Here is a 13,554-nt window from a genome sequence, read left to right as displayed (position 1 = left end):
CGCCCGCCCCAGGAGGACTCGCTGCCGGCCCGGGCCTAGACCGCGCGCCACGGCCGGGGTTGTGCGCTCTGGTTGCGGAGCGAGCGCCGGGCTAGGGAGACCAGCGGCTGGCACTGGGCCGCATGGAGCTGCTGGCGCTGCACACGCGGCGGCGGCGGGGGGCGCTGCTCCCGCAGGAGCCGGGAGACCCGGAGCGCGTAAGTTCCGCACGCAGAGGGAGTAGGACGACGCGTACGAGTCGCCGCCGCGCCGAGGGCTCCGCGGTTTCCGGCGGCGGGCAGTGCCCCGGCAGCTCTGAGGGCACGTCGCCAGGTCCGCAGCGCTCTGCTGCTGCCCGGCAGATTCCCGAGCGGCGCCCGCAGCCGCTAACTCCTGGCTGGAGCCCCGGAGACTGAGCTAGCGCTGTAAGCGCCTAGCAACTGCAAACCCCGCGCTCCCCTACTTCCGTTTACACCACTCCTAGTTGTGCTGGGTGCTACCCCAGCCCTGCCTTGTCCTTTCCAAAGAGCTCGCCGGCGGCCGCGCAGATTTGAAGCCCCCCCCCCCCACTTTTATTGATGAAAGGTAGTGCTGTCAGCTGTATCAACTTCACCTCCGGCAAATCACTTCCCCGTACCCTGACTCAGTTTCCCCAGCTGTAAAATGTGGATGATGATATTGACCTCTTTTAGCTGTGGAAACGAGTTAGTTATACTAGGGATTAGTCCACCATGGACTTTTTAAGTTTCCTGCAAGTTTTGATCCCTTGTGTTGGGCCTTTGGCATACATTTGGCCCTTGATGGCCACCGAGGGATGACCCTACTGAAGACAATGCATGTAGCATAAGTTGCTATATCCAATATTAATTATATGCTGTGCCCATTCTTGCAATCTTTGCTGAAGCAAATTTCATAGTTACAACCCTTGTCCCACAGACACTTGTGCTTGTAACTTTACTCACATAGCTTCATGTGATCAAATTCCATATCTTCATATTTGCAGGATTGGAGCACAAATCAACAAGAAGCAATTTGTCTGTGTAAAAACTGCAGGTTTGAGTCCTTTACTCAAGAGAAGCCCTACAAAGAAAGTTTTTGTGATAGTGCATGTACAGTAATGGGTGGGTTCTCTAGAAATTAAATGAGTATTTTTGTTATAATACAGTTCTAATTGTTAGTTGTTGCTTAACCTTGAGTAGCTATTGATATGAGAGAAATTAAAGGATTGTGGGTATTTTGCTCTCAAGACCCTGCAGGAGAAGCAGTGGAAAAGTCTCATTCATTTTGTTATAAATGAAATTTTTCATTGTTTAAGTAAAAGCACTATATGGTTTGAGTGATCCATTAAAGTTAATTTGGGGCTTTCCTCCAAATGTAATAGGCTTTGGATAGGTTTCATATAAACTAAGTTACTAACAATTAAAAATGTAGTGTCTTAGGTTAAAAGGTTAATGAGTGGTGAACTTTCTGAATTATATGCCATTAACTATTGAAATTTGAGTTTATTTGGCTGGAGTTTTGGCTGTTAGCCCCCTAGCGTTAGTACTGAAATATTACTGAACTCTCTAGAGGCCCAACCCTGCATAACCTTCCACACCAATGCCTTCATGCAGAATTTAGCCCTAGCTAAAGTATTGAAGTATTTATTTGTTGTTAGCAAAATTAAAGTTAAAATTGAATTATGTGTTTACTTTCACAAGTACAGTGATGGTTTGGTTGGACAAACACTTAAGGATGAGGATTCCACAAGCTTCCAGTGCTTAACTATTTTCATAGTTAGAAAGTACATTTTCCTCTATATTTGCAAGATCGTGCTGACCTTTTCAATAAGAAAACTGGTAAAATCTGTCATGACCTCTGTCGTCCTCCTTTTCCATTACATACAAGCTACCCAACCACCACTTCTGAGTTAGTGGAACCTATTCAGTGAAGAAGCAAACATAATTTTTACCTCCAGCTTAATTTTATAAGTCATTATGATCCCAAGCCCAAAAGCAACTTAATAGGCTCACCGTGAGAAAATTATCATTAAGGAAAGAAACAGGCCTAACAAACTGATATTTGCTGATTGGAGGAGTTCTGAACCTCTGCTCATGTCCCAGCGTGTGCAGTTACAGGCAGTAATCAGTATCGCACAATTCTGCTAAGGGATATTAATGAACATTGATAATCATTCTGTGGTGAAGCCAAAAAAGTAAAAAGCTATCAATAAATCACCATACAGATGTTGATTAAGAACTGGCCATCCCTCCAACTGAGCCAAGTAGACATTGCACCACATAACACTGATTGTAAATCACCTAAGACATGGGCCTTGAGTGGAGAAAACTGTACCAGTTGAATCAGAACAGTGGCTCATAGCTCCTTCCTAGAGCCTATATGTTGCCTATAACACTAGCTCATAAATATCCAGCAAATAAACTGTCTGAGACCTGTAGAATGGGAGGGCAGCACACAGGTCAGCCATGAAGACAACTGGGATTGGGGATGTGTGACTCTCCTGGCTGTGTAGGCAATTAAGTCCCATAGTTCTCTCAGGATGCAAGTCAACTGCACAATGGAAATGATACATCATAACCAATTATTGCCTCCTGTACTAGAAATCCATGTGTTATGTCATGTATCAGTGGGAAGGCATGCTATTAGTATTAGAGCAGTATACAAAATTTTGCAGACCTGTAGCCAGGGCTTTGGAGCGGAGCCTGGAGCTGGAGTGCGGAGCAGCTCCGGAGCAGTGGAGCTGTAGGTTTTTGCCTGGAGTTTGCTCCAGAGCCAGAGCACAGCTCCAAAGCCCTGCCTGTAGCACATTCCTACCAAGCAGCCAGCATATAATATTGCTTTAAACAACACTTCTCATGGTGGGAGGAACATGCAATGGTTCTTATTCTCCTCTCCTTTTTGGTAGTGAAAGTTAGGAGTAGTTAGCTCGGTTAATTTGTCTTGCAAATGAATGTCAGGATCCATGACTGCTCATCAGCCTAAACATTAGCGAATAATCTTTAGCAGTTAAGAAAAAGGACATAGTTTGCCACCCAGATGATGGATGTTGATGCAGATACATAGCACCCTACAGTCAGAGGAATGCAACAGGGCATACTGTAGAACAGTCATACTCAGACCTCAGTGGTTCAGGAGCCAAATTAGCAATCAGCGTTACCCAAAGGACCGCAGTAGTGTGAATTCATACACACATAATAAAAATAAATAAATAAATAAAATTATCGCAGCAAAATGACTGACCAAACATTATTTTATCAGCTACAATTGGTTAATAACGTAGTAAACACATCCCGATTGGTTAATAATTAACTCACGTGCTGCGTAGAGCCACAGGAGATACATTAAAGAGCCACTTGCAGCTCATGAGCCTCAGTCTGAGTATTACTGCTGTAAAACAAAAGTCATCTTCCAGATTACCAACTGCTACCTCACTAGCACATGTCTCTACGTAAGCGCTCGTACCATTTTGAGGCTTGCCATCTTTATGAATCAAGACCCTGGGAAGAACAATTGATACAAGTATTGGCTAGACTCGTATCTCCCACTCAACCATCATTCACAGCTGCACCCACAAGCCATGAACCATCCCGTATGTGTTACAGAAGTGGTTGTTAAACCCATAGGATGGGAACCAATGGCTGCACATCCCCCAGTCCCAGGTTAACATCTGTCATAAGCCAAGAGTCATAGTGTATTAACCTACACATGACTATGATGTACGTTAACACAGCTGCTTCCACAGTGCTAACATATTTGGATGTGCAAAACCTTCCAGTCACTAAAACATACACTAAACAGGCACACAGACCATTTAGATACATCCTCTGTAAATGTCCATAGGATGATATACTTCTGGCAGCCATGTTGCCGATGGTGGCAGCACTGTGACATGGGCAGGATAAATGCTTTATCGCCAGGGGAGAGCTCTCCCAGCAATAAAAAAACCCCACCCTGAATGAGCTTTATTGGCTCCTGGCGATAAAGCGTTGTCTATACTAGTGCTTTTCAGTGTTATAACTTTTATTGCTTGGGAGGAGTTGCACACCCCTGCACAACTAAAGTTTTAGTGCTGAAAGTGGCAGTGTAGACACAGCCTAAATGGTATTGATGAACAAATAACCACACTTTAGTTGGTATTCTGCCTTATTACCAGTTGGCAATACTAACAGTATTCACTTGCTACTGTCCTACTTCTGAAATGTCTCACGCAGAGAGTCTGTTAGGAGTTTATTGTTGCATTCTCAGGATAAAAGTTTTAAGCTTGAATGAGTTCATTTCTCTAACCAAATTCATTCCAAGAAGGTGTCTCTCACCTCCTAGCTTGTAAGCATTTTTCTTTATAGTGAGTGCCAGGGCATTCACTTTGGGGAAATTAACAGGAGTCTCAAGACAACTTGTGTTGGTGCTCATATGCTCTTACTCCATTGTTTTACCATGCCTGTTTGAGTGTGACATGAGCAAAAACCTATCTAGTTAAAGGCTAACCTTGTCCATCAGAGAAATACCATTTACGGGTAAGAAAATAAAAGTCTGTTAGTGACCTCTTGCTTTCAAACCCTGTCTGACTATAAGTGAGTAGAATGCATAAGAAAGAAAGAACTTTTTTTTGTTCCTTTTTGAGGTTACACAGCCAGATAATGACTTGTCCTGGCTCAGGCATTGTAGTTTGTCCATGTGCAGTGACAAATAAGTTAGAGAGACCATTTTTCAGAGAGGAGATAAAATTATCCTCTCAGATCCACATGCCAGATCCCAACTTGAATATTCTGCTCTCTCTTTCCTGTAAGAGAGCCTTGCATCTAGAGAGCAAATTACTAGTCACAATCCGAAAGGAGAGTTTTCCTCTAAAGGAGAAAATTAGGAGCCACTCATGATTGCAGCACAGGTGTTCTATAAGCCAAGGAAGTGAAACCTGGTTTCTGTTTTAGACTTAAACTAAGAATAGAAGATTACCACTAGTATTAATGCTGGGAAACTGGTCTTGTTTTATAATTTGCAGAGTATTGTTGTCATGGTATAATTCCCACTCTGAACCTTAGCGTCCAAAAGATGGGGTACCAGCATGAAATCCTCTAAGCTCAATTACCAGCTTAGTACTTGTAGCGCTGCCACCAACCAGGAATTCCAGTGCCTGCTACACTCTGGTCCCCCCCCAAAACCTTGCCCAGGAGACCCCAAGACCCAGACCCTCTGGATCTTAACACAAAGAAAGTAAACCCTTTCCCTCACCGTTGCCTCTCCCAGGCTTCCCCTCCCTGGGTTACCCTGGAAGATCACTGTGATTCAAACTCCTTGAATCTCAAAACAGAGAGGAAAATTCACCTTCCCCCTCCTTCTCTTTCCCCCTCCCAGACTCTCCCTGAGAGAGAAAGTAATATTATCACAGAGAGAAATTAACCTTTCTCTCCCCCTTCCCTCCTTTCTCTCCACCAATTCCCTGGTGAATCCAGACCCTGTCCCCTGGGATCTCACACCAGAATAAAAAAAAAACAATCAGGTTCTTAAACAAGAAAAACTTTTAATTAAAGAAAGAAAAAACAGTAAAAATTATCTTTGTAAATTTAAGATGGAATATGTTACAGGGTCTTTCAGCTATAGACACTGGGAATACCCTCCGAACCTAAGTATAAAAGTACAAATTAAAATCCTTTCAGCAAAATACAAATTTGAACTCCTTCCAGCCAAATACACATTTGCAAATAAAGAAAACAAACATAAGCCTAACTCGTCTTATCACGTAGTACTTACTATTTTGGACATATAAGAGACTGTTTCAAAGAGATTGGAGAGAAACCTGGTTGCACGTCTGGTCCCTCTGAGCCCCCAGAGTGAACAACAACCAAAAAAACTAACAGCACACACACAAACTTCCCTCCCTCTAGATTTGAAAGTATCCTGTCCCCTGATTGGTCCTCTGATCAAGTGACATCCATGCTCACTGATCTTGTTAACCCTTTACAGGCGAAAAATATATGAAGTATTTGTGTTCTATTAACTCTTAATTATCTGTTTATGACAATTGTACATAGCTCTACACTTCGTTTTTAAACAGCAAAAAACTTTTTCCTTTTAGGTTCCTTCTAACATGGAATCTTTGGGCCTGACTGTGGCTATTAAATTGCTGCCTACAAAGAGTGTAGTGTGCCTCTACACCATTCTAGCAGGATCTTCTGGAGGCATCATTCTTGTGGCAGTCAGTACCCTAGGGAGCCCAGAGGAAACTCAAACACTGACATCCTTTCAAAGGGCATGGTGGGCATTCTGCTGCAGAGGAGGAAAGGTGCCATAATTCTGTCCTCTCTATAAATCCTAGCACCACTTTGGATACTAGCCTTCCTCATTCTTTGTATTCTAAGTGCAAAAAGCTAGTTGCTAGCTTCCTGTGCAGGGGGAAGATTCCTTGTGTCCTCTCTTCTCTCCTTCTTGTCTCATCTTAGCCTCCCTCACACTCCTTTGCACATTATTCATCTATATGGTTCCCTTTTCTATGTTTAGGTAAATCTTCCTGTGTATTACAGGAGCTTGACTTAAGATAGAGCTCTCATTTTTGAGAGATTCCTTATTAACTTTGTATTAATTTCCAGGTACTTTGACTTGAAGGTTAGCAAAGGGCTCCGCATTTTCTAAGACTGCACGTTGGGAGCCTGTTTTGTACATACTTGCTGTCATCCAGCTGGGGGACAGGCTGAGATATACTATAAACAAAAGATAAAACAAAACAACTGCCAGTGTGGTTATTAGTATATACAGGAGAAAAATGTTTGGCAAAGAGAGAAAAAACGACAATTGGAATAAGCACTTGACACTGAAGCTTCTAAATCTTTGTGGGTGTGTATTTACAATGATAAGAAAGCAGTTGACAGTCTCTCAAAACCATCTGCAATTGCATTTAGCTTAGTTAATTTTTCATATTAGTTCTTGCACCACCTGTATCACCCTTTCATAATCAGTGTATTCTACAAAGTCAGGAAATAAACTTGTGGCAACTTCACCAGTACTCAAGAGGAAGAGTGATTTATCTGGAAACCTTCCCCTTTCTCCTCCAAACACTCACACATACTTTGCTCCTAAAAAGATAGGTTGATGTGTTATCTTCTCTATAGAATGATCTGTTCTTTTCTGTCTTCCCTAGAATAGAATGTGACCATGTGTTTCTTGTCTTGAGCCCTGAACCCACATTGGATATAGTGCATAAAGTGATCATTAGATTGAGTTTACCATTCCTGGTAAATAAAGGGTCATTCTGATGTAGTCTTGCCTAGTGGAAACTAGACTTTCTGAACAACTGACCTGTTGGGCCTTATTAATTGTAAACTTAATAGATCTTGCATTAACTGGGTTCTGTCCACAGTCAGAATTGATTTATTGGTTTATTCTTCTTCTTCGCTGAAATGATGCTCTGCTGTCCTAGGATTTCAGTATAGTTTAACCTTCTCTGCAGCCAGCCTCTCTAGAAACTTCAAGTTCTCTTGGCATCAGTATAAGATTTTATCAGCCAACTACTCTGTATGCTAAATTTCTCTCACTGATATTAAGTATCTTAAACCCAAAAAAACAATACCTTGAATTTATTTTTGATAAGCCAAATTTCTTATGATGCATAGCAGTAAATCACTTTTTCCTTTTATCCTTCATCTCATACATCTTGTTAGTTATGTTGCTGTACTGGTATACCATAGCTTTTAACAAAGGACAAATTCTACAACAACAAAAGGGAAGAGGATGTTTTCCCAGTGGAGGGAAGCCTGTCTTTAGAGGACCTTCTCAGACTATGTTATTATATTATTCATTTTCTGAGTACAATACATATTTTACTTTTTGATTTACTTCCCTTACAAATATGCTTTATTCCTCAGTAGTTTTCTTGTTTCAACTGTTCTCCACTGAGGTTCCTGGCATATTGATCCATTTTATTTTTACATAACAGGATTTTTTTAATACATATTCAAATTTTAAATTTAGTTTCCATGCTTCAGGAGCCTGGTTAGTTTGCTGGCAAGTCATCTGCTGCCAATGAAGTTCTTATGCTACTGGGAGAGAAAGAATATTTCACTTGACATTCATTGTTAAGATTGACTCTGTCAATAGACAGTATTGGGATCTGCAAAGCAATCTGTGCTAGTGAACCAATATGTAACACTGATCAACACTGGGGTACAAAGAGAAAAATGTAGAATATTATACCATGATACCACATATTAAAATGTTGCTATTCCTAAAAACAAAGTTGGTTCAAAAAGATATTAAAGGAAATTTTCAAAGCTAAATTATTTAGAAGCCAAAATCCTATTTTCAAAGGTGACAAAGGCCATGTCTACATCTAAAATTTTGCAGCGCTGGTTGTTACAGCTGTATTAGTACAGCTGTATAGGGCCAGCGCTGCAGAGTGGCCACACTTACAGCAACCAGCGCTGCAAGTGGTGTTAGATGTGGCCACACTGCAGCGCTGTTGGGCGGCTTCAAGGGGGGTTCCGGGACGAGAGAGCAAACCGGGAAAGGAAACCAGCTTCGCCGCGGTTTGCTCTCTCGGTCCCGGAACCCCGAGCAAGCAGGTCTCCTTCCTTGCGGTTTGCTGGGTGGCTCCGGGACCGAGAGAGCAAACCGCGGCGTTCCCGGTTTGCTCTCTCGGTCCCGGAACCCCGAGCAAGCAGGTCTCCTTCCCTGCGGTTTGCTGGGTGGCTCCGGGACCGAGAGAGCAAACCGCGGCGTTCCCGGTTTGCTCTCTCGGTCCCGGAACCCCGAGCAAGCAGGTCTCCTTCCCTGCGGTTTGCTGGGTGGCTCCGGGACCGAGAGAGCAAACCGCGGCGTTCCCGGTTTGCTCTCTCGGTCCCGGAACCCCGAGCAAGCAGGTCTCCTTCCCTGCGGTTTGCTGGGTGGCTCCGGGACCGAGAGAGCAAACCGGGAAAGGAAACCAGCTTGATTACCAGAGGCTTCCTCCTTCCACGGAGGTCAAGAAAAGCGCTGGTAACTGTCTACATTGGATTACCAGCGCTGGATCACCAGCGCTGGATCCTCTACACCCGAGACAAAACGGGAGTACGGCCAGCGCTGCAAACAGGGAGTTGCAGCGCTGGTGGTGCCCTGCAGATGTGTACACCTTCAAAGTTGCAGCGCTGTAACTCCCTCACCAGCGCTGCAACTTTCTGATGTAGACAAGCCCTTAGAGATTCTGGAGCCTAAGTCTCTTTGAAAGTCAATGGCACTTAGGATCTGGAATGCCTAAGTCATTTTTGAAAGTGGGACTTAGATGCTTTTGAATTTTTACCCATCCTCATCTTATTCTGTAAAGCCCCTCAATATAATCGGGCTATGGACATTTTGCACACTTGAGAATTGAACTCAAGATTTGTTACAGGTTTTCAGTATTTTTTTTTAAATTGCAGTGGACTGTGCTTTATGAGGATAGGTAAATACTGCTTTTTATTCTTTTAGAAACGAGTATGCAAAAGTTTAGAGACCGTTCCAAATGAGAGTGATTTTTGCCACCAATTAAATGAATGTGCTATGGATTACTGGAGTATGGAGCTGGATTCAAAACAGAAAGATACCACAGAACAATTTATTCCTCGGACTCCTAAGGAAAAGCCAAATTCAATGGTATGTTTACATCACCAACAATAACTATTTATTAGTAGAACATGTTTAAAATACATTTTATAATAAAATTGCAAATAATTGCTTTTTTGTGAGTTTTGTGTATGTTTTTGTTAGATTTTTCAAAATCATGGAAGCAAAGGTACTGCCCAGCCTTGCCCAAGATGTATTGCAGGAGAATCTGTAAGTATATTAACCTTCTTACTGTGACATAAAAGATGGACTTGTTCTTAAATATTAGATCCATAAAACATAAAGTTAATAAAAATCGCAATTACATTTCTCAGGAATAAAGCATGTAAATAAAAAAGGCAGATTGATTTAGTTTTTCCGAGGTATGCTAGCAGAGTACAAACTAATATGTTTCCAGCATCGGGTTGAAAATATAGAGATTGCAAACATATTTTTCAAATTCTCTCTAAAAAGCGGTTTACTGACGTAACTGAATGCTTTTTAAAGTAAAAATAATACCTAATTTCCTCTTTTCCACTGGTATTTCTCATTAAGATTGTTAAGAAATGAAAAGTAGAGCCCCTGAACATTTTATTCAGATTTTTAGTAGGTACCCGCTTACTATTTTTAGCTATTGTGCTGAATATTCCAGCAATGGTATGATGCTTTGGGGGTTCACACCGGCCAGTAAGGCATTCTGTCACCTCATGCCCTGTAACCTTGAGTGCCTCTGTGCTATGCAGCTTTGGCTCAGAGTCCTGACACCTGCAACATGCTCATGGCACCATGGTATCCCCTGGCCAGCCCAGTTATTCCTTGCAGAGTGACCCCAACAACCCTTGCAGTTCAAGTCTCCCCAAAGCCATTTCTCTCTTACTGGATATTCACAGAGGTAACACGGAGTTCTCTGCCTCCAAAGAACCAGTACACACAACACCTCGTTAGATCAGCTGGAATTGTACCCAATACCACCATATTACCCAAACACAGATGGTGTGTAGTAAAACTAAGAATATGTTTCTTAAGAAAGAGCATAGGTTTCAGTGATTTCAAGCAAGAGTGAAAGAAATGTGAAAGGGTTACTAACAAAAACATTGTACTCTCTAGTGTCTAAAACTTAATTCTAGCAAAGCATAGCTTTGTCCAACAGTTTTTTTAACTCACACCGAGTTGTCAGCATTCTCCAGCCTATTTAGCAGGACCCATCTTTCATAAATACAAAGCACTGGCTTCTTTGTTCTCTCAGCTGATGGACACCCCAAAGTCTTTCAGCAGTTGCTTATGTCACCAAAGTTTATCTTTGTCTTCGGGGTCAGGAAGCCCTCCTAGGGACTCAACTTTCTGTGTCCACTAGGGAGCCCGTGCCATCTTAATTTTGCAGTCCCCTCTGATTTACAATGCAAATGATTGTGATGGAATCTGCATTGCAAATGAATGGCCCAGTTGTCCTTGTCTCTGGTCACACCTGGCTTGATTTGCAGTTGAACCAAAGAGGTGTTTGTCTTTCTTCTTTGTGTGGGGGTGGGGAAAACTGTTTTGCCTTCTTCGTCTGTTTACAGACTATGAAAAATATAAGAAAGTATCCATAGTTTTAAAAACAGCATTGTAACATTTCACAGTGATATTAATGTCCAGTTTATTAATTTTCAAATGATATTACAAGACACCTTTTAAATAAATATAGTAGAACTTCAGAGTTACGAACACCACAGTTACAAACTGACCGGTCAACCACACACTTCATTTTGACCCGAAGTATACAGTCAGGCAGTGGCAGAGAGACGCACACAAAAAAGGCAAATACATACAGTACTATGTTAAATGTAAACTACTAAAAAAAATAAAGGCAAAGTTTAAACAAAATTTGACAAGGTAAAGAAACTGTTTCTGTGCTTGTTTCATTTAAATTAAATGGCTAAAAGCAGCAGTTTTCTTCTGCATAGTAAAGTTTCAAGTCTATATTCAGTTGTAAACTGTTGAAAGATCAACCATAATATTTTGTTCAGATTTATGAACATTTCAGAGTTACAAACAACCTGCTTTCGAGATGTTCGTAACTCTGAGGTTCTCCTGTATCATGACAACAGTGTGAGGAAATTTACTCTTACATACGAGGGAGGCCCTAGCCATCTAGCATTGGGGTGCTCTTAGGGTCACAGATGGGCAAAAGAGGAAGTGCTGTCTCTACAGTGTCATTTCCTACCAGATCCCTCAGAAGATTTACCATTTTTTAAATGGTTTTCAGAATTACAAGTGCCAGCATTAGTGTTAGTAATATTCTTCAGTTTTAATGTGAAACTAATTTTTGATGAATTACTCAGTTGCAAATTAGTACTGGAATATATTATACCCAGCTTTAGGTAATATTTGTGTATCTCTTAATTTCAAATAACTTGATTTCAAATAATTTCTATTTGGCAGTAGTATTAGAAATGCAATAGTCTTGTGCTTCTCTTCATTACATTTTACATCAGTAAATGTAAGAACACATTTATGAGCCAAAGGGGAAAAAAAACAACCCTTCCCAGGTAAAATTCAACCCTTGTGTAAGTGGTTGCATCTATGAAAGGCTGATAATCATGAATGATCTGTTCATGTTATTCTTAAATTTAGAGCATTCGGTAGACATATCTGAGAGTGGAAAAGAGAGTTTTCTTTATCCTAGTCTATTTTTATAGCTCTAGTTTTCCTATATAGGAACACCACAATTCCAAAACGGAAGATTTATTTCCCACCATATATTTCAGCTTGCAAAACATAAGAATTTCAAATTATAGCTTTATGGGGCTTCTCTTTTACTCTTCTAGGTAGGTTTTCCCACCCCAGAATGGATAAATACTTTTCCTAGTTAAAGCAGAGCAATTTTTAAAATGTCTGAATCAAGTGAAACTATAATGTCTTCAGTGTGCCGTGAGGCGATTAGGAACAAAAGCATTTGTCCATGCTTGATACGAGAGATCATATTGCCAGTGGAAGCAGAGGTCAAGGATTAAAATGTAATGGGTTTGACATGGATTACTTAAAGATCAGCATGTTTAGACTCACTCATTACATCCTGTTTGACTAATTAGCTACTTCTGGCCAGCATCATAAGAGAAGAAAATACACATATTTTGATCAATTGATCAGGAACCAAATTGGTACATTATTTTCATTCACAAAACAATTTTAAATTGCAGTGCATCAGACTACAGTATAAAGCCTAGCAAAGGTGTTACTAGCTCAGCTAACTAGTAACTTTCTGCAGAGTTCAAATTTCACCTTAAAAGATTTAAAGGATTGTCATCACGGAGATCCAATTTTGATACCTTTCAAAATAATTACTCTGGAAATAGCACTCCAATAACTGGCTGTAAGAAGGAGGAGGAGCCCAGATGTGGGAAGGGATAAAGCATGCCTCTGTTGGTTTTACAAGGAATAACATAAGATGTGTTAATTCACATAAGCTGTACATTCTACAGTTAAAGCAGAGTACAAGTGAATTAAAGTAAAATATGGCAGCTAGATTGGGGTAAATCAGACACAAAGCCTAATGGGCTGAGACAACCCTTTTGTGATTAGTGATAGACCTTTTATAAGCACTGTGTTTTGCGCTGGGAAATCCTGATTTTATGCAGTTTATGGGGAATGTAAAGAACTTGACTAACATCAGCAATTCATGAATACTTCCACTTTTAGGTCTGCACTTAAAAGTGTAGAGAGGACAGGATTCAAGCTTAAACTGGTTAGCTAATACAGGAAGGGGCAAGGTAAAAATTATATTTAAATATTGTACTGTGAAAAAATACAACTGAATTAAACTAGTACTGGGGGTGGGGTGAGGAGAAGTTTTTATTTCAACAGTTACTACTTTTAAGCATTCACTGGACCAAATTTTGCATGTGGGAGAAGGAAGGTGGGGTGGGAATGCACAGGTGAAAAATGTTTTGAGATAAATTTCCAATTTTGTTTGAGTTACTTTTAAGAAAAATCCTTTCTATTAGGCTACACAGTGTGAGAGGGTCATTTTTGTTTGATCTGTGTGTAAAA

General features: G+C 41.0%; 1 protein-coding gene across 3 annotated transcripts in view; it reads left to right on the top strand.

Annotated features, from left to right (window-relative positions):
• The first annotated feature begins 46 nt into the window (after positions 1-46).
• The window catches only part of C7H10orf143 (chromosome 7 C10orf143 homolog), a 46,550-nt gene continuing 33,042 nt past the window's right edge, over positions 47-13,554 (top strand). For all 3 annotated transcript variants that reach the window (XR_004001260.1, XM_030569501.1, XM_030569502.1), the window contains exons 1-3: positions 47-197; positions 9,412-9,576; positions 9,691-9,756. Coding sequence is in view for 2 of the 3 variants with exons in the window: in XM_030569501.1 (XP_030425361.1) it covers positions 123-197; positions 9,412-9,576; positions 9,691-9,756 (306 nt within the window). In the remaining variant the exon portion in view is untranslated. The remainder of the gene's footprint in view (positions 198-9,411; positions 9,577-9,690; positions 9,757-13,554) is intronic.

This window comes from Gopherus evgoodei, chromosome 7 (assembly GCF_007399415.2).
Source record: "Gopherus evgoodei ecotype Sinaloan lineage chromosome 7, rGopEvg1_v1.p, whole genome shotgun sequence".
Lineage (NCBI taxonomy): Eukaryota > Metazoa > Chordata > Testudines > Testudinidae > Gopherus > Gopherus evgoodei.
This window is presented reverse-complemented; position numbering and strand designations above follow the sequence as displayed.